Source organism: Neodiprion virginianus, chromosome 2 (genome assembly GCF_021901495.1).
Source record: "Neodiprion virginianus isolate iyNeoVirg1 chromosome 2, iyNeoVirg1.1, whole genome shotgun sequence".
NCBI classification, from domain to species: domain Eukaryota; kingdom Metazoa; phylum Arthropoda; class Insecta; order Hymenoptera; family Diprionidae; genus Neodiprion; species Neodiprion virginianus.
Genome location: NC_060878.1, coordinates 11,967,926 through 11,987,170, shown reverse-complemented (window position 1 = coordinate 11,987,170; position 19,245 = coordinate 11,967,926). Strand labels below are relative to the sequence as shown.

Below are 19,245 nucleotides of genomic sequence, written 5' to 3'. Positions count from 1 at the left end.
GGCCTGTTTCATAAATGAGCTGAAGATAAAGGTTAGGTACTTTGCTGCACGGAACAGTTTACTTATCTTTACAACCGCACAAGTCATTTCAGTTTCTAATTTTTTATCTTCTTTTTCTCTTTGCAAAAAATCGGAAGTAATTGTTCAATTTTACCATTCGACAACGGCCGAATCTTGGATATAATGTCAGATTCTTCTGCAATATATTGTACATCGGACCGATCGAAATTGGCGACCTGTACAGGGTGAGTCACCTCGTGTATCGAGAATGGGAGGAGTTTAGATCGCGTCAAGTTCGCCCCTTCGACCAAACAGAGAAGCTATGGGATTCCTCCAACTCAATACCACTCTGCATGCTTGCCTTCACTTTTAATACGTATACGACGCTAAGAATCGTCTGTGCGACTTCGAGTCAACTAGGCCCCTCCTATTTTTAACACATCAACCGACTCACCCTGTATAGATTAGCTTTAAAGGGATGTGAGACGTTCCTATCTTACCGATAGGTTCAATCAATCGTATTCCATAAAATAATACACTACATACTTTCATCTCATCTTGATTGTTGAAGTCTCCTAAAGCTTCTGTGATTGTCGATCAGAAGAGTTTGGGTTATCGACGACAGAGGACAAAATATACGGGGTCCTGCAACTGTAAACAATAGCGTGCGATAACCATAACCTCAAAGCGAGTGATAATGGGATGCAAATGTACTTATAGTACTTCCATCAATTTTCAGAACTTGACGAAGATAAACCCCATAATTTTCATAGTTTCAAGAGCTAGGTTTTATTTCTGACCAGTAGAAAAATATACAAAAAAATACGATTTGCCGACTTGGAGGAAAAGTATCACGCCACCGGATCATGGATTATAAAGGGAAAACTCTTGGAGTGTTTCTCCATATCCAAAATACCGAGCTTCTGATGTGTAGCTTCGCTCGATTCACTAAAGATAAGGCTGTCGAAAATGTGTATCTAGTTACTCAATTATTACGCTCTTGAAAAATATGTCCGTTTACACTTGAATTTACGAGGACAATGAAATCCATAATTGGACCGAGAAATCGATCCCAGAAGTTTGAGTAGAATCCATTATTCGGAGGCTTGGGACTTTCCTTGCGAGTCGGTAAAACAGGAAAGCCTCCCCCCCCCAACCTTTATCGATCCGATCAGCGTACCTAATCTCGAAACTCTGGGGAACGGCGGGGGCGATGTCGGGGGCGGTGGGGGGCGGGGGGCACGCCAAGATCGCGGCGTCTTCGAAGGACGCGTCATTGATCGAATAACTTCGTTTTATCCGTGTTACGCCGTGTAGGGTGCACTGTGCAACCCTGTTCTATGTCCGTGGGGGTGTCGTGCCTGGCGGGGTTGGCGCGCGAATTTGGGTCGCTCGATACAGCGCGACTCGACTGCCATCGGATAAATAGGTCAGGTATGCTACAACCATGGATGTGGTGGAAGGCTGCCACCCCCCCCCCCCCCCCCCCCCGCTGCGCTACTTGTTGAAGAGCTAGCTCATGCCTGCCGGAGGGTTGCTGCAGGATTGCCACAGGGTCAGGAGGAGGAATAAAACCGGGAAACCGGGTCACGCTCGTTTGCCGAATCGACGGCAAGCGAGCTCCTAATTGCACGAGAAAAGTGTAAAGGTTTTGTTTCAGTGAGGTTGAAGTTGGCAGTTTCGAAGCGTAAACAAGTCGTTGAAAGAAATTCGAACATCACTGTATTTTTTTTTTTTTTTTTGGGGGAAATTCAGATTAATTCATTCTCAGAGAAACTGATTCCTCCTAAATTAATATGTGTTATTCGTACGTTATTACGGTTTGATGGATTTCAAACAGTTCTTGCAAGTATCGAAATAAACAATTCTCTTGAAAATTTATTATTGCGAGGTACAACCTCATTCGTTTCATCAGCCTCGTTAGAAGACTAACTGGAATTTCATCAAGTTCAATTGTTGAGCTATTTCGTTATTGAAGAGAACAGTCGTGTGACCTTTAGAAGTAGCAATTTCCGAAAAATATTTCACTTTATTATCGGACAATCGCACTCAGGTGCCCCCCCCCCCCCCCCCCCCCCCCCCCAGCAATCCGATGTATACTTACTATCGACCCAATTGATTAGACCACTTGCACTGAAGAAAAATATCGTAGAAATTGTCCGCGATCTTCATTTAAGATTAAGATGACCGATTGAAATTTCATTATAACCATAAAAATGGTTGAAAACGACGAATCAAAGTTGTAGACCTGCATATTTCAAACTTATCCGCCCCGAGTTATAGGGACGAGAGTGCAATCTGCACACTTTTTTTTTTTTTACATACCATTTTGTCGATAAATGAAAATCTTCCAGGTAACTGGAATAGAGAACAATCGATACTTGAATTTACCGTGAATCAGTCTCAAGCTTGTCCAAATTAATCAAGGGGATGGGTGTGGCTTGCGGCAAATTCGAATTGAGGATGAATCGACTGGACTGTCTGAATCAAAAGTTGGGTAAAGAAAAAAAAAAAATCATTTAAAAATTCTCCAGCAACGTAATTTGTGCCAATAACGACAGATATGAATGAAATATCATTCCTAGTATTATATGTTATAAAAATTGGTCTGAGCAAATTTGACTAACGCAAGTTTAAGTTATCAATTTATAAGATCTCAATTTGAGAACAGGTTTTATAATTAGAACCTTCAAAATGATTAAACTGTGATGCTTTTGATCATATTCGAATATTTTGAGTTCATTTTTCTCACTGACCAGATGCCTGTAAATTATCTGAAAAGCATGCAAGAAATCTCACATTACAGTGCAAGTACGATTCTTGACGAATATCTGTTGTACTATTATGTACTCTACTCACAAATTGTTTGTTCAGGTGCTTTCTGTGGTGAACAAAATCATAAGCTCAGAAATAAAGCCGGATTGAAAATACCAGAGTTCAATCATTTTGAACGATCTAATTAATGATCCTTTCTCATATTGTTCACATGTTAGCTTGTATCATTCGAATTTGTTTAGAATTACTTCTTTCACGTAGGATGAATGTCGTTTCTTTCGTGTTCGACGTCGTCGACGGGAATAAAATTACCGAAAATTTTATTCAAACAATTTTCACCCTTTTTCTAACTTTTGATTCGGACGGTCCGGCCGATTCATCGTTGTTAATCAGCGTCCGGCTCTTACCAAAGGTCCGAGTCGTCCTCCTCGCCTTCACCGGGAAGTAACCAGAAACTAGGCCGCTCGATGACGACGTGGGGTGACGGCTGGCCGGGGCGAACCCGGTAAATAGGTCAGATCGGCACCGACGTCCCGGACAACCAGAGGGATAATCGAAACTGGGTCATGCCCTGGGTGGAGAAGAAGTAGGTCGAGACTTTGGCGCTCGATTCGCCGCCCTAAGGACGCCATCTTTGACCCCAAGGCAGCGTGACACGGTTCCGAAACTGGGGCCAGTAGTGCAACAGCCTTGTATTACCCGATTGTTAAAATTCGAATCGATCAGCCTCAATCCAGCCAAATCAACTCACCGATCTGCGTCTTAATCGGTTGAGAAGTTCCCGATTCGTTGTCTGAAAAAAATCTGTTTCATGCATCCGGATTTGAGTAAAAAAAAGAAAACTGATCGCTCGGATTTACCGCAATCGAGAGAGTGTTGCGCACAGTGGCGTGCGTGCGTGTTGAAATTTATCGAGGAATAAAATTATACTTTCGAAATACTTTTAACACAGCTACGTCGTATACAGCTTTCCTGCACACGAATTTATTCGGGGAAGGGCAGGGGGGAGGGGGGGGGGGGGGGCGGCAAACCAGCTCTTTCTCTCTCCTCTTTACAACATTTCACGTCACTTTTATCCCGTTACAAACTGGAAAGAGAGAATCCTCTGGAAATTGCCATTCATCCACTTGTATTCAACTGCGTATACAAATCTTTTTCTTATTTTTTTCTTCATCTTATTCCTTTATATATTCTCATGTACGTTCTGCGATCTGTCGTTTTCAATCATGCAGATAGTATCTTTTTTTTTGGGGGGGGGGGGCAATCCAGCCGCGATTTATAACTGTATTTGTAATCAATGTAATATAATCGACGCTTCCGGATCGGAGTGTAAAAATTATGATTTTTTTTTTCTTTCGACAGCGGCAAGTCTTGGGTTTTCGGTTAATAACGGGTCATTATGAATCTCCGTCTTAGTGACCGAGTATGTTTGGCCAGCCGAACGGATGATGCTATTCCATAAGTTATTATAAATTGAATGAATATTTTAACGGTTGTTTTGGTTCCGCGAGTTTCGGATCGTTCTAGGTATGTGTATTGTACAGTATAGATACAGAGTTACACCTGCAGCGGATTTCAATATCGTATATGAAATTCCCCTCGATGTTGAGCTTCGTAATTACGTTTCTCACGCTTTTTTTTTTTGGGCTTCCAAAGAGTGAACATAATATATAAAGTACACTTCAAAATGTACGTAATATTATTACATTAGAAATAAAAATAAATTTCCGTAACGCAGATTTAAAAATGAATCAATTTTTTTCAATGCAAACTCAATTTGTTGAGATTTTCGAGGTCAATAAATCATTGAAAGTAAATTGAACTTGAAAGTTATATTACACACTGTTAAAAACCAAGATTTTTTCTTATGTCATACTACAATGGTTTTTGTTGTACAGATTGTCGATTATATAGTTGAGAAATATTCAGCTATAGATTTCTATTTCTTGGACTTGCACATTACAGTAAATTTTGAGGTATGATCATTTTTCATCTGCAGTTAATGGGAAAATCTCGTACATCACGTTTATTATTATCGTGAATTTTTACTCTGCTACAGAGCATTAAGCGCAACGAGAATCGCCGAAGCGCCGCACCAAAGCCTTTCCATTCCCGTAATGCCTTCATGTGTAAGCTGTCTTAATTCCTGTGAAGTGTAAAAAATTTCTAACCCGATGCGATTTAATATATCTATCAGAATTGTAGTAGTGCCTTAAAACATAGTTTTAAAAAAATTTGCCTCAGCAATGCCGTGCTATCACAAAAAGTAAATAAATAACGAACACGAAAAAAAATATCGTCCGGAGCAGGCACCACATTTGTAGTCAAAGTTGGTCAGAATACAATTAGCTGTATTCTATGCCATCGCAATTTCAGTATATAATGTAAGTAATCACAATTGTAGTATCTATATTACTGCAGTTTTTTAGTATGCTACTACAATTGTGGTAGCATAAACTACAATTGACAGCAGTTACGCAGCCCCGCCATCGATATCTTTTTTTCTTAACAAAAGCAATGAAAACACTTGACTAGTCAATTTGTATTTCTTTATTGTTACTTATTTTTATTCATTGAACAGCTAGTTTACTGCAGCTACGTGAGTCTTATTGCTTGCGTTTCGTTAATCAGCCACAACTTTCACTTGGCACTGGATTTTATTTATCTCTGTATACCCATACCATAGTAGTTATTGCAGAATCGCAGGTACAAAACTTCAGCATTCTGCGTGATGTTATCAGTTGAACAGGTGCAGGATATTAATACAGATATTGTACCAATTCACCCTCACAAGGAATCTTCCTAGGTAGACATCGACTAATTGTCGAGATTCTAGCGTGAACCAGATCCGCTAGTGAGTCGTTGTGAAACAGTATCTAAGTTTACAACAGCGAAGAAGACACGTACAGTGGCTAAGAAGTAAAAATGAAACTGTTGATCTGGATAACTGTCGTAGGTTTATGTTTACCTGTAATGCAAGTTGATCGTTGTATTATGGTTACAGGCCTGAGCATTACACGAACACCAACGTACGGTGAGTGCTGCCTTTCACTCGCGATCACCTGGCGCAAAGCACCGTGTATTATAATATCATATTCGCAATAGCGGTAAAACCTGTATCAACTTGTAATGACCTTGATCGATTCTCCCGCGTTCGCAAAACAACCGGTGATGATAAACTTGTCCGTCATCGTCGTAAAAAGAGATCTTTTTTACCCGGTGAATATTCTCAGTCGAAATCGTAAAAACGACTTATACATAGATTCGCGCTAGTCAAAATTTCATTCTTGAAATACCCGCCGTTGAAACTCTGACGAATCCGATGCCTAGAATTTTTTTGTCCAGAAACTTTTCGTCTTACTGGGTATCGCATTTAATTATCAATATGGTTTTTCATAATAGATTTCACTGTTTATTGACGCAATGTCATAAAACGAAAGTGCAACAGCTCGTACAATGTCCTCCGTGCTATGATAATGAGAAAATTGACGACCTTAAGCGATCAGCTGATTAGCTGATGCGACGCCATATTGCCCTAACCTCGCCCACATCAAGAATCGCTAATGCTGCGCTCCGTAGCATCTAAAAGCCCACTTTCCCCGGCATATGTGTGCGTATAAAGGAAGATCAGCAGCGTAGGACGTCGTTTAGTGCGTATACCTACACCAGCATCAGCCTCGTTACCCGAGGAAATTCCTGACCTCTTTTCTCAACGGCTTCTTCGTCATGATTCCTTGTTATTCTTAGATACCGACATTTCCGCTTCTTCTTCTTCGAATTTTTCCTTAGCAATCCCTTTCTGAAAGCTGTTAAATCCCCGTGACGGTGTATATTGCGAAGTAAATAACCCTACGCGAACATATAGGGAAAATAAATAGACGAGGAAAGATGGATAGAAAAGAAATCATGCTGGTATACAATTCGTTCGGACCACCCGCACCATGCAAAGCACTTACAGACTGTATGCGAGTCTTTTGCACGGTGCGGTTTGACCAGCGGGTAGGGTGCCCGCCCAGATGTCCGGTAAAACGGGTATATTTTCGTCACCGCTAACTGCACGAGTGGCAAAAGTCCCGATGAGAAGTCAAGCGCGGATTTGCGGCTGGCTCACAGCCGCGTTTTCTTCAGTCCAGGTGTAGCAGAGCACCAACAGCAGCAAATCACGATTATGCGGCGGTGGTAAAGTATTGCGAAATTCTTCGTGGTCGAACGGTCAGCTAGTCGACGCTTACACGGGAGTCCTTATAATCTATCCTTGTCGGAAAATTAGCCGATAAGCGATCTCGCTGCACGTTGAGACGGCGCGTGGAAAAATGTGGAAATATGGTACACCACAGGCACCAACTTGCTTTCCCCTTGTTAGACGCAATTGATACTGTATTCATAATTGCACTACTTCGCAATTTTTATACGTGATGAATAATCATGTACGTACGCTACAGGCATTGTATAAATAATTAACGTGAGACGCCATCTAGTGGCAGGAAATATTTATCACTTGCACACAGTGGTATCTAATTTTTTTACCATTTCTTTTCCTTATTATTTTTTTTTTTTCGGTGCGGTTAAACTGCAGGAATATGACTTCACTATGGGCGATTTACCGATCGTTTTAGCCTTGGTCTTAACTAAATTACACGAATATAAAGGGACAGAAAATTTTGCGCAAACTGGTAAATAACACCTGGTTGGTATCTGCCTCTGTTTTGGATCACAATACTGCTTATAATTAGTATCGGTTCGATTGATCTCAACTAGTCGAATTAGGGTGATACCTCAAAGTGCTAAACAAGTACCCAAGGTGGATTAGATGACATTGGTATAATCGATAAAATCCCTAGGGCATAAAAAGATGATTGTTAACTGACTCGTTACGCAGGCTTAATTCTTTTCATTATTTACTCGAAGATAACGACGCATCATTTCCTCTTCTTGTGTGTTATAGGTCGCGGAAGAGAAGGCCGAGCTCCGGCAATGACTCTGAGAGATCCTACGGAGGCGGTGAGAGGCCGTTACACGGATGTGGACGCGAAGGATGCCGGACAAACGAGAGGGGCGATTGCATGGACGAGTGTACCGCAGCCCTTGTTCTTATGTCGCTTTCTTGTTCACCTCACAGCCCTCACAACCCTCTGCCGTTACACTGCCAGCACAACTACGGTCGGTACACATTCATGTCGCTAATTATTTATCTCATATCCTTTGCCTCGTCCTTTATTGAAAGTGGTTACGAGAAAAATGAACCTCAATAATATTACCGAGTGTTCCATTTTTAAGAGTAATGCTAAATTCTGATAATGGTGGTTTATACTTTTATTTCTCCGAACGGTAAAATCATTCGAAGCTTGTCTGGTCGCTAATAAAAGATCGGGAAATTGATGAATAGATAAAAAAAATTTTTAAAAATGTGTGACTGAGCTGTATATTAACTTGCGTGCAGTAACCTCAGAATTAATGAAAATCAGCTCCTCGTTTATATCGATTGTACAAACTTTTCTTAACGATCATAGAGGTGTAATCATCAATTCTGTAACTCGCCAAAGTTTGAAGAAATATCGTTACTCAGAAAAAGAAACAGTGAGATGCGATCCGCTGAATTTATCCGTACGAATGGAAGATTTATCATTCTTTTATTAAACTTACATTTTGGCTGCACTGCAATTTTGAATACACGCATGTCTCTCAGAAAACCACATAAACGTAGTGATCGTGATCTGGTATAGCATCAACTTGAAACAATGACTACGCAGTTAATCTTTTCTTCACCTGATTGTACGAAATTTGCGGTAAACAATTAATAAAAATAAATAAATAAACGTGTAAAGGTACATTTTCGAATGCATGTAATGTATATAAATACTCTGGTTGTGCGTGCTAGTTATGAACAGTTTGCAGCAACTTTCGATCTCGCTAATAGCATGTATCACAGGTTAGTCACATCGATGTGCAAGTTAAACGAATACCTGTGAGAATGATCACTCAACTTATCGCACATATGAGAACGCCAAATCTACGCTCGCATAAATAGAAAATATAGAATTTAGGTATTTAGATCTAGTTCCACATGTATTCGTCAAATTTTTTCTTCATACCACGGTTAAACCCACTGGCGAATTATTGAAAAGAGGCGGAAAAATTTTTCATTCACAACGTATCGCATCTACCAATTTCAATTCGGTACAACTAACATAGAATGCTCCATAGGCGATGCTGATATTTTTATCAAACAGTGGCATTGGTGCTCACTAATTTCTCACAATTATAGATTTCTCTACAACTAGTTATCCCTGCGATAAAAGGTGTACTGAAATAAAAATAAAAACGTATGTTTTCGAAACTACACATACACACGCACACCCTGCGTGATGGTTCATGATCGAGATACAGAACTGCACTTTGCAAGACATTTTTGTGTATCCATTCTGAACTGATTCAGAGGGCGGGCTGGTCAAATTCTGACAAAACTTATTCTAAGAACCACTACAAATTGTATACAGATATTATTGGCGTATAGGTTAGGGCAATATGGCGTCAGACGGGGCAATCAGCTGATAGTTTCAAGTCAATTTAAAGAATATGAACGCACAAAGAACATGGAGCAGGCTGTAAAACTTTCATTTACCGGCATTGAATCGATGTAGAGTCAAATATAAGATAAAAACCACTGTTATAATTAAATATGACCCAGTTGGCGTTGGAAATTTATTTCACGAAATGGCAATTGTTCAGGGTATTAAAATCCCAGCGCCAATGTTGAAGTTTGAATGTGAGCACTCTTGGAGAAACTCGTCCTATAACAGTATAGAATTCTGCGGAGTTTTCACGCCGACCAGGGAAAAAAAAATTATATGGCGAGAAATTTCTCTGAGTATATATGTCCTGTATAAGTATATACACTCACATAATAATAAGATCTGATGCCGTTATAAACGTCGAAAGGCACGCGTGTAGTACGAATCGAAGCGTGACTACTCGGCGACTGGATGTATTCTGTGTTCTGTGATAGCCTAACGGTATACACATACTTATACACGCACCTATTATATACGCTTCGTCGTTATATACATCCGTGGAAGTACGTGCGATGAACTTACGTGTGTAATCTGTGTGCCAGGAATCGAAACGAAACGTTCTCAGCATACCTAAAATTTACAGGGCTGAGATATGTCAGTAGTAGCCAAGGTTCTGTGAAAAGGAAATACCCTTTGAATACAATATCGTATACTTCATTTGATTAGGAACTCATTATACAAAGTAATTCATTTGTACGATTATAGGAGAAAACGAAACTTGTCAATGTCTTCCAAATTCTTCTTAACACTATCGTATCAATACATCTGAGCGCCTGTGTTTGAAATCCTACGACTCGCTGGGAATAATGATTATACAACGTTGACTGAGCAAGCGTTGGGAAGATTTGAGTTTTCTGCATTCAAACAGCCCTCGTTTATTGTTTTACGTAATTTGGAAGCAGGGCTATTGGTTGTTTTACCTTAGTAAACGTAGTCTTACAATTAGTACAATTTTTTTTACCCCAACTCAACTTCAACACGCATCAGTTTTGAAAAACTCCTTTTGATTTCTAGGCAATCTTTGAGTTTTTCTGCATATGATATTTTTTTTAATTAATACTAATCGAGAATTATGGTAGCTATAAGTTAATTTGTTGATCTTTAAATGGGTCCAAGACAAACCCGATTCCAATTTTTCATAAATTTTCGTATGCAAGAAATGTCAGAGATTGTCTGTAAATCGTATCACAGTACATTATGTCACAAGGGAATAAAGTCGGAGATTTCACCCAAGCGTATAGTCGATTTTTATTCCTGTTTTACATATAGGACTTTATTTTCGACTCAACTCTGGCCACATTATTGACTTGAAAATATGGTCTCGATTTATCTTTCTCAATATCGAGTGTAAAATTGAGAAAGTAGATTATTGATAAAAAAATTCGTTTTCAAAAATGCATACAATTAGTATATCGGTATGGGTCGGCGAAAGCTGGAGCGAGGCAGCAGATCCAGGGCTGCAGTTCCTGGTGGAGGTGTAGGTGGCAAAGCCCCCACCAGGGGCAGAGAATATGTCATTGAATATTGCACGATCATGTGACATCAATATCTATTCTCATAGGTAATCCTACTTTCAATCAAATTTCAAAGAATGTCATGAATTTCAAGTTTAAATCGAAATGTTATGGGTTTGTTGAGTGCTTTCAAATTTTGAATTAACAATCATTGTAATTCTTTTATTCATGCGTAGGTGTGATCATTTTACTAATTTGAAAGCTAGAATATCATTGAAAGTTTAGGAAACGATAGAAAATAAAAAAATTATTTGCGAGAAATATGATTTCATATTTCTCACAAGTCTCATATTTTCCGCAAATCTAATGTATTTCTGTGGGAGAAATGTGATACTTTTTCCCCACAGATGAGGGAAAAAACTCGAGAGGAAATAATATGCTAGTTTCGTCCCGCTTTTCAATTAAAAATAGTTAAATTATTTCAACGGAACTGTGGCTTGTTGAAGTCGGCTTGGGGTAAAAAAAATTGTGATAAGAGTACGTTTTTCGATCCACAACAGCCGATAAATCTACGTTCAACTTCTGTACGACAACGAGTAAATTTAAACTCAGGGAAACTTTGGTCATCCTGCTTTTCTTTCTTTCAACTTATTCGACTTTAAATTGAGGTGTCTCAGTTTATTGAAATGATAGTAGTCTTCCGCATGAATCACAGATAAATTTTTTCATTGTCCCCAAAATATTTGATCAATGTGGGTAATCGATGCTCCTCCGAATCGGTGATATTATCTCTTTTTAACAGTTTCATTAAAATTTGATCATAATCAACTAACAAGGATAAATTGTTATATGAACATGAATTGTTTCCGGTATGGCTGGAGTCGTTATTCTGAATCCAGAAAGCTCGTTGTCATTGTCATAGTCATAATTTTCTTTTCCGATTCTCTCAACTCTAGCAGCTACCTGGTTGCCATTCGTCCTGTCTGAGCTGTCGCGTGACACTTGACGAGTCACGCGCAGCAATTCCCCGAAGTCACGAGCGTACACGTACCAATATTATGTACATCATACCTATGTATATATCCGCGTATTACCGCTCGTGATGATAAATACCTAGGCTGCAAGAGTGCAGACGACTAATGGTCGGAAGGATGGCCGGGGTAAATCGCGCTTGGTTTCAGCGACAGGAAATCAATATCATAAATATTTTTGTATCTTGTTTTACCCAACGTAAGAAAAAGCTATAATTATATTCAGAAAAAATGAACCGTTGTTAGAAATCTTCGATATTTCCGCAAATGACAAAAAATCTGGTTTGTCGTGAAATTTATCTAACTTGCTGTATTTGTTTACGAAGTATTCTCAGTCGAAAAACATTATTTCCAACACCTGCTTGGGGAGTTTGATTTTTCCCAAGTGCTCCATTTGCAAACGGTGGGGTAAAACAACGTTGGCGCATGCGTACGATTCAAATGTTATTAGTACTTTGCGCACTAGGACTTTGACTGTGGCGCATGCGCACTTTCGAATAACTCAATTTTACGCGCTGTATCATTGAACGTAACTTACCTAACTCTAATTTCACAAGCTGTCGGTGGTATCTTCCGTGCTTCTCAAATCAGTCTCTTCTTCACAGATTTTGGAAAAAACAGCGTGATTTTGAATTGCGTGATTGGCTTATTCTACGTTCACACGCATCGGGAATCTCCTACTTTCCGCACTTATAATACAATGTACCATTATCTTGGTAAATAACTTTCGAACTGCTTGTTGGATTTTAATAATAGTTGGATCAGTCACAAGCTGGTATTCAGCTCGAAATCATAAAGATTCGTTTAGCTGGTTACGAGATGTCATGGGCGAAAATTAATCATAAAAATCTAGACCTTCGTCTTGAAATGGTCGAATGTGATTCTCTGTACCTCAAGACATGGAGATCTAGTAAAAACTCGACTTCTTTTGCAGCGTTTTTTCGTGTGACATCTGCAGCACAGAGTACAGAATTGACGAGAAAGACTTTGCGGTTAGTTTGGGTTGCGATCTGACAGCTACGCTGTTCTTAATCAATTAATTATCAGCTCAGAGTCACTCCAAGAAAGAAACGTGATCTCGTTTCGTATCGCTCGCTGCGGTTGACCTTAGAACGAACCTTGAACACCCGCGTATTGCAAACGCGTAAGCGTCACTCCCATAAACTGGCGGCTATCAAGTTTATCGGATCTAGGAACAAAGATAAAAAATATAATACGTACTCCCAGTGCAATTATCAACGCGCTTACGTACAACAATGATCTAGGTACGAAAATCTTGGGAACATGTTCAATGGATTTTATGGAAACTACAATGACATGCACAAACAATCAATTCAAAGTTTTATACATTCATACTCCTAAATATAGATCTGCTGCTGTTACTGTGGTTATTGTCAATTATTCTTATCATTGCTGATAATTTTTCGTCCATTATTGATCTCGTATACGAAATCTTATCGTCAGATTCAAGAACACTTTGAATCGTTGTTTATTGTGAGCAGTAACGCTTAATTTTTTTTCACAAGTATACCTATTCAGAAAATTCGAGTGTAATATTAAAATTAGATTCAACAAAGGATCTTTTAATTTTATATTTCTCAAGTGATTCTCGAATGATCCTCCAAATATCGAATGCTTGGTAGAAAAAACAATAATCAATTTACCAATTTCCGAGTAAAAGCATAAGGTAGCTCATTGTCACTTACGTAGAATTGATATTCCTATTTATTTGTTATTAGTGACCGAATTACTCGACAAATCATTGAATAAAAATTACTGAATTAAAGTTTTTTCACAAATAACTGTTAGAATGAAATTTTTTGCAATTCCTACTAAGTTACGGCTTTGTTAAGTTTTCGAATCTGGAAAGCCTGTCCTATCCAGCTCTATCATCGAAAAACCACCTAATTCGATCGTGCAAATCTCTTTAATAAAGGCGATGACGCAATGACTCACTGTAACTATAGAAAATAGTTTTTCATTCAATTCCGTCTTTTAGAGGCATGTTTGCTTCGTAAACAAAGATTTTTAACAGGAGTTCCCCCATAAGATGTTGTGTAAAAAATCGATTCTGCACAATTATAAAATCCTCTCTCACCGAGTCTATCAACAGGCGTAAAACTTTATATACGTTAGAGGAAAATTTTCAATTCTGAAAACCTGGAGCATAAATTCGTTCCACCGTAATCGCTTTTGTGTCCGAACTATCTATGCAGCAAAAACAATAAAAAAATGTACCTACGGCAAACGTGTATATTTGATGAAAACTTCGATTTTTTTCCCCACCGATAAGGGTCATGGGGAGGTCGTAGTGGCGTGGTCGTCGGATCACCAGGAGCTGGGGGAGCTTCGAACAGCAGCAGCAGCGGCGCCTCCTGGCGGAGCGGAACTCCGAGTCCTCCGCTGAGCGACGAGGGCGCTCCAATGACTCCGTCGCCGTGGCCAACCCCGGCAATCCCCTCGTCATCTCACCACCATGCGAACACCCAGCACAACGCAAATACTTCCGGTTCCTCATCCTGCAGCACCCCGGGATCTACGACAACTCTGGATGAGGGGATCGTACTTGATTATCTAGGTGAACAGCATCCGCGCAAGAAAAAGGTAAGCAAAAAGTAAACCAAAAAACAAATTCTGGAAATCGACATCCTTTTCTCTGGCATGTCTCAGTTATTCTTCTCTAGATGATCCAGAGCATTTTTTCCCTCATTATATGCATGTAACAACGGATGCCAGCACTGCGATGCTGAAAGTTTTCGAATATTCACCATAGAAACTACACAGAATATCTCTTTCTACTTTTTTCCAATCATTTCTAAGGTTCGAAATACCTGTAACTCTCAATAGTTTTTGTATTTCGTGACCATGGATACTTCCGGGTTACCATTCCTCACGCACAACGTGATACTTACGGATTTTTAAAGGCCACTTATTTCAATATCAGACCCACACACATACGTTAAGACCGTGATAAGACGGCGTACCGAATCGTTATATAGAATGTATTTACGTAAACAGTCATGCACAAATTGATTATACAACATTTCCGGAAAACGATAAATTTCTGATTAACCGTCCTTTGACCTGAAAAAATGTACAAACCAAACTAAAAAGCCAACAATATCGGTATTTCAACTACAATATACAATATATAACTTGTGATCCTTTAGTTATATCGTTTTTTTTACTCATATTGTCGTCAACTTTTTCGTACACTTTAATAATCAAAAATACATACAATTTTTTATTGTTCATTATCTTTAAAGTTTTAATTTTGCGTCACTTTGATTCCGTTTTCACGTTAGTTTAACGTCAGAGTGCAATGACGGTAGAATCTTTGCTCATTGTCAGCTTTGCTCGTACTTGCCAACTTCTTTGCACGCAGCGCTGCGTCCGTAGCTATGGATGATGGTACCCGGGGCTGGTCAGAAGACCAGCGTTCCTATCTCTAAAAATGACGATAAAAATTTGTCCATACCGACACTAAATACACCTAAATATACAGAATCAGGTTCAGTACGAGAATTTGGGTTTTTTAGAATGTTTTTTGATACAAGAAATCTATATCTAGGAAATATTTGTTCTTAAAATGGCCGGTATTTTTTTTTTAATCTACCTTTAAATTGTTGTGAAATTGTACACTCACTGTGCTATAATTATTTATTCTAAATATACCATCTGGTAACAAAAATGCTGAACATATTTGAAAATAAAAGTTGTTTCTTGCCGGAATCTTACTCTTTTTAAACGTATCGTAACCAAAAATAAGTTTAATCGCTTTCACAACCTTTTCTGTGCATTTATATTCGTATAATTCAGCTGAAACCGATGCTCAAACGATCAGCTGATCGCACAGTCCGCCGCCATACTGAATTAGAGTCCAATACATATGACTGACAAAATTAGAAGTGATTATTCGTGTACGCCTAGTTAAAGAATCTGCGTTAATCGCAAGCTAGAGAGGTGGGCAACTGGCCTTCATACCCACATTTGGTATTCGAACTTCGAAGCACACATTCACAGTGAATACATAGATGCAGGAACAGAATATTTCTCGTTTCCCAAGACTTGAATGATTATTTTCCTCTTTTTTCTTTTATTTCTCTTCTCCGCTGCCATCTCCTGTAATATTTTTAATATACCCACCACGATGACATCAACGAGGTTACGAATCAACTAATTAAACTAGTCGTAATTGCGCATTTGGCACACGTGACATCACTGCGCTACTGGCTTGGTCGATTTGAAATTGGAGGATAGCAGCTGTTACATGTAACGTGTGCGCGAACCGTGCATGCGTAAAGCTCTGCAAAGATGCACTGCGCGAGGAAAGACGGAAGGAGGGCGATCCCACTTAATGTCAAGCTAAAAAAGATACGTAATATCATTGGCTATTCGCGACCTGAACCGTTGAACTGCAATCGTGTAGACAGCGCCGTAGCTAGGTGCGGGCGAACCGGGTGCCTGCCTAGAGCGCCCTCTTCCACAGGGGCCGCCATTCCCACAAGTTCGTGGAAAAACAAAAAAAAAAATAAGAAAATGTTATGTCAGCCCTAGTACCACTGAGAACTAAACATGTGTCATCCGTATGTACAGAATATAGGTATGAAGCGAAGTATCTAACATACACTAGTTCACTCTGTACTCACACTTGGCTGCCAAGTGTAACATTACTATCAGTTGAATCTTTCTAAGGGTTGTTCCATATAAGATGAATAGTAGTATATTTTGTTGCAAGTGTAGAAAGTGGGCAATTACGGATGAGCGTGAAGTTGGCAGCGTGAACCCCGAAGGCGATTGCTCTGATCACACGAGTCAGATATCGCCTGTCCGCACGTATGACATGATATTCTTTCCAACACCTGTGAAGGGAAGTTTGATTTAAGAAGCAAAGAACGGGCCACTAACGGCGCGTAATATTGGAGTTGGGTTATTTACGCTCATTGATACAAGACGTAAAATTGAGTAATTCAACAGTGCGCATGCGCCAAACACAGTCCCAATGTTTAAAATTGAGGAATTCAGTTGTGCGCATGCGCCTGTTGGCCCGTTATTTTACGTGAGTGTTCGGAAATGAGTTACTTTATGCACACTGCGCAGACTTCGAAAATTGAAGTTTTCAAGCAGGCGTTGGAAAAAGTATTTGTAGATATTTACTTAAGAGAACAATTCATTTGACCAAAATTATTTTCACAAATTAATCTTTACTAATGGACACACAGAGACATATTTTGTACAGTACTTTTCGAGGCACCTACAAAACGCGAACCTATGCAAATGAGCTACCTTAACACACCACCCTCAGATTGCAAACATTTATACACGTGGAAATTGAAATGAAGTTGTACAGAAGGCCATGGGGCGTAGATATTTATTAATTATTATTCATGCGCACAGCTGCCTCCGTAGCGTGGGTGCAGGTTACAACGCTCTTCCGTATATATGACTGTAAGCGCAGAGTTCGCGGGATGCATGTTTTCGCGTTTATATCGATACCGGTATCTGGTACTCAAGGTTATAACACTAGACAGTGCGTTCGGGCATCGGTAACGATTGCCGTCGGCAAAGCTGCTCAATTTTTTAACTTGCACACATCATTTGCCACATAATAAGTTTAACACGTTTCAGTGTGCTGCTGCTGCTGCACATGCTTTATACGCAATTTATTCAACGAGCAAAGTAACGCCTGTGCATTATGCAACGGCCACATATGAGTAAATTATGCATTCATCATTACGTAATCCTGTATCAATGATTATACATACCTACGCATATATTAAACACATAATACACGAATGCGTGGGTGAAGTATCAGAAAAAATTTACCTTGTCAATTTACTTTCTGGCTGGGATACATGAGGTGTAAGTTACTGGAATATCGGTATGCAACCTTCGAGGAAATGTTCTTAAATAATTTCACGGCATACTCGCCACGCGACGGGACTAGGAAAAAAAGACGCGAGTATAATAACAGCGAGTATGAGTGACCTTCCGCATTTTACGATATACATGTCTGGACAGTATACTATATTCTAAAAGACCGCGATGACAATGAGATTTGTTCGTTCTTTGACATTGCCTGATACATATGATCTACCTTGTTGTACTTTTCCTTTGCCGTAAGGCCCCAAACTCAAAAAAGGAGGACAAGCTGCGCCGACTTCTGCCATCAGGATCCTGCACGGTGGATAGAGCTATAAGCATACACATTATACCTGATATATTCGTGACACAGTGACACGCATAAGCAGCCGGTCCTTGCCAAGCTTCGCGGCTCACTAGATTGCCTTGGCTGGTTCTGTGGTGTGATGATGTAAACTGGATAGGTGCCAGATGATGACGACGGAAAACCTCACAGCGTCAGCATCACGGATATATATTGTATTCGTGTGGATGCGATTTACTCGATTTAGAATTGGGTGTTATAATTTGGGCCCGGTTTGCAATGGTCGTAAAGACGTTGAGACGACTTTTAGAACTTTGAAAACTGTCACTGAAACCTCTCTAGGGTTTTAAAAGTACAGTCATTGAGACTTCTTTTAGGGTTGAAAACTGTCGTTAAGACGTATTTTGGGTTTGGAAGGTGTCGTTAAGGCGACTTTCGGCTTGACCGAACAGACATGGATTTCTCGAAAAAATGTATCGATGAAATTTGGGATCCAGGAAGTGAAGATTGATCATTTCAATGAAGGTTTTCTCAGTGACCTTGAAACGGATTTCTCATTTAAAAGGACAAACGTCAACTTTTGCTTATACGCCTAATGAAATTATTATGAAGTATTCTAGTTATTTAGATGACGTCTGTGGCATTGCTGGAGTTGAAAGGGTAGATAAATCTACCGTAAGTTATGTACTTACAGGAAATGTTAAGAGTGTTACGTTATTGTTGTGATTTATATAATAACGCAAATGAATATTATAGCAGAGATAAAGTGAAAACAGAGAAATTAACAGATCGGTTACGCATAGAGCAATAAAAAAAAAGATGGACGGAAGCACGTGAAGTGACTAAATGCATCTAGCCGATACAACATCGATACGTAATCTGTATTGTATGTTATGTCAAATGAAATTCATGCTTGACTTTGAATCGATAAGCGTATACCTACGCGTCTGACTCTTAACGATTTATAATCGTTTGAGTTAAAACTGATATTTCAAGGCCAACCGGTGATATTTCCACAAGGTTAACACGTCGAATTTAGCAACTAAACTACCGATGAAATATTTGTTTCTTTTTTCCGATCTGAAAATAACAGTCTTGATAAGAGAAAAGAGCGTTAGTCATCAATAAAAAAAAACAGTATGCACCATTTTTAATTCTGGATTAATTAGGTTTGTGACAAATTTTACTTTTATTGTTACTTTATTTTTTACTCAGAAACTGTAACTGAGATCATGAATAATAATTCA

General features: G+C 39.3%; 1 protein-coding gene and 2 long non-coding RNA genes across 5 annotated transcripts in view; 1 reads left to right on the top strand and 2 right to left on the bottom strand.

Moving 5' to 3' along the window:
• The window catches only part of LOC124298190 (zinc finger protein 395), an 84,689-nt gene that overhangs the window by 38,630 nt on the left and 26,814 nt on the right, over positions 1–19,245 (top strand). For all 3 annotated transcript variants that reach the window (XM_046749879.1, XM_046749881.1, XM_046749880.1), the window contains exons 3-4: positions 7,721–7,935; positions 14,126–14,436. In XM_046749879.1, the coding sequence (XP_046605835.1) occupies positions 7,721–7,935; positions 14,126–14,436 (526 nt within the window). The remainder of the gene's footprint in view (positions 1–7,720; positions 7,936–14,125; positions 14,437–19,245) is intronic.
• LOC124298195 (uncharacterized) lies at positions 5,326–7,226 on the bottom strand. The gene is made up of 3 exons (XR_006906745.1): positions 5,910–7,226; positions 5,744–5,837; positions 5,326–5,651 (listed from the first exon to the last, which is right to left on the bottom strand). It is a non-coding gene; the product is annotated as an uncharacterized LOC124298195 (long non-coding RNA).
• LOC124298194 (uncharacterized) lies at positions 14,375–18,014 on the bottom strand. The gene is made up of 3 exons (XR_006906744.1): positions 17,659–18,014; positions 15,821–16,694; positions 14,375–15,280 (listed from the first exon to the last, which is right to left on the bottom strand). It is a non-coding gene; the product is annotated as an uncharacterized LOC124298194 (long non-coding RNA).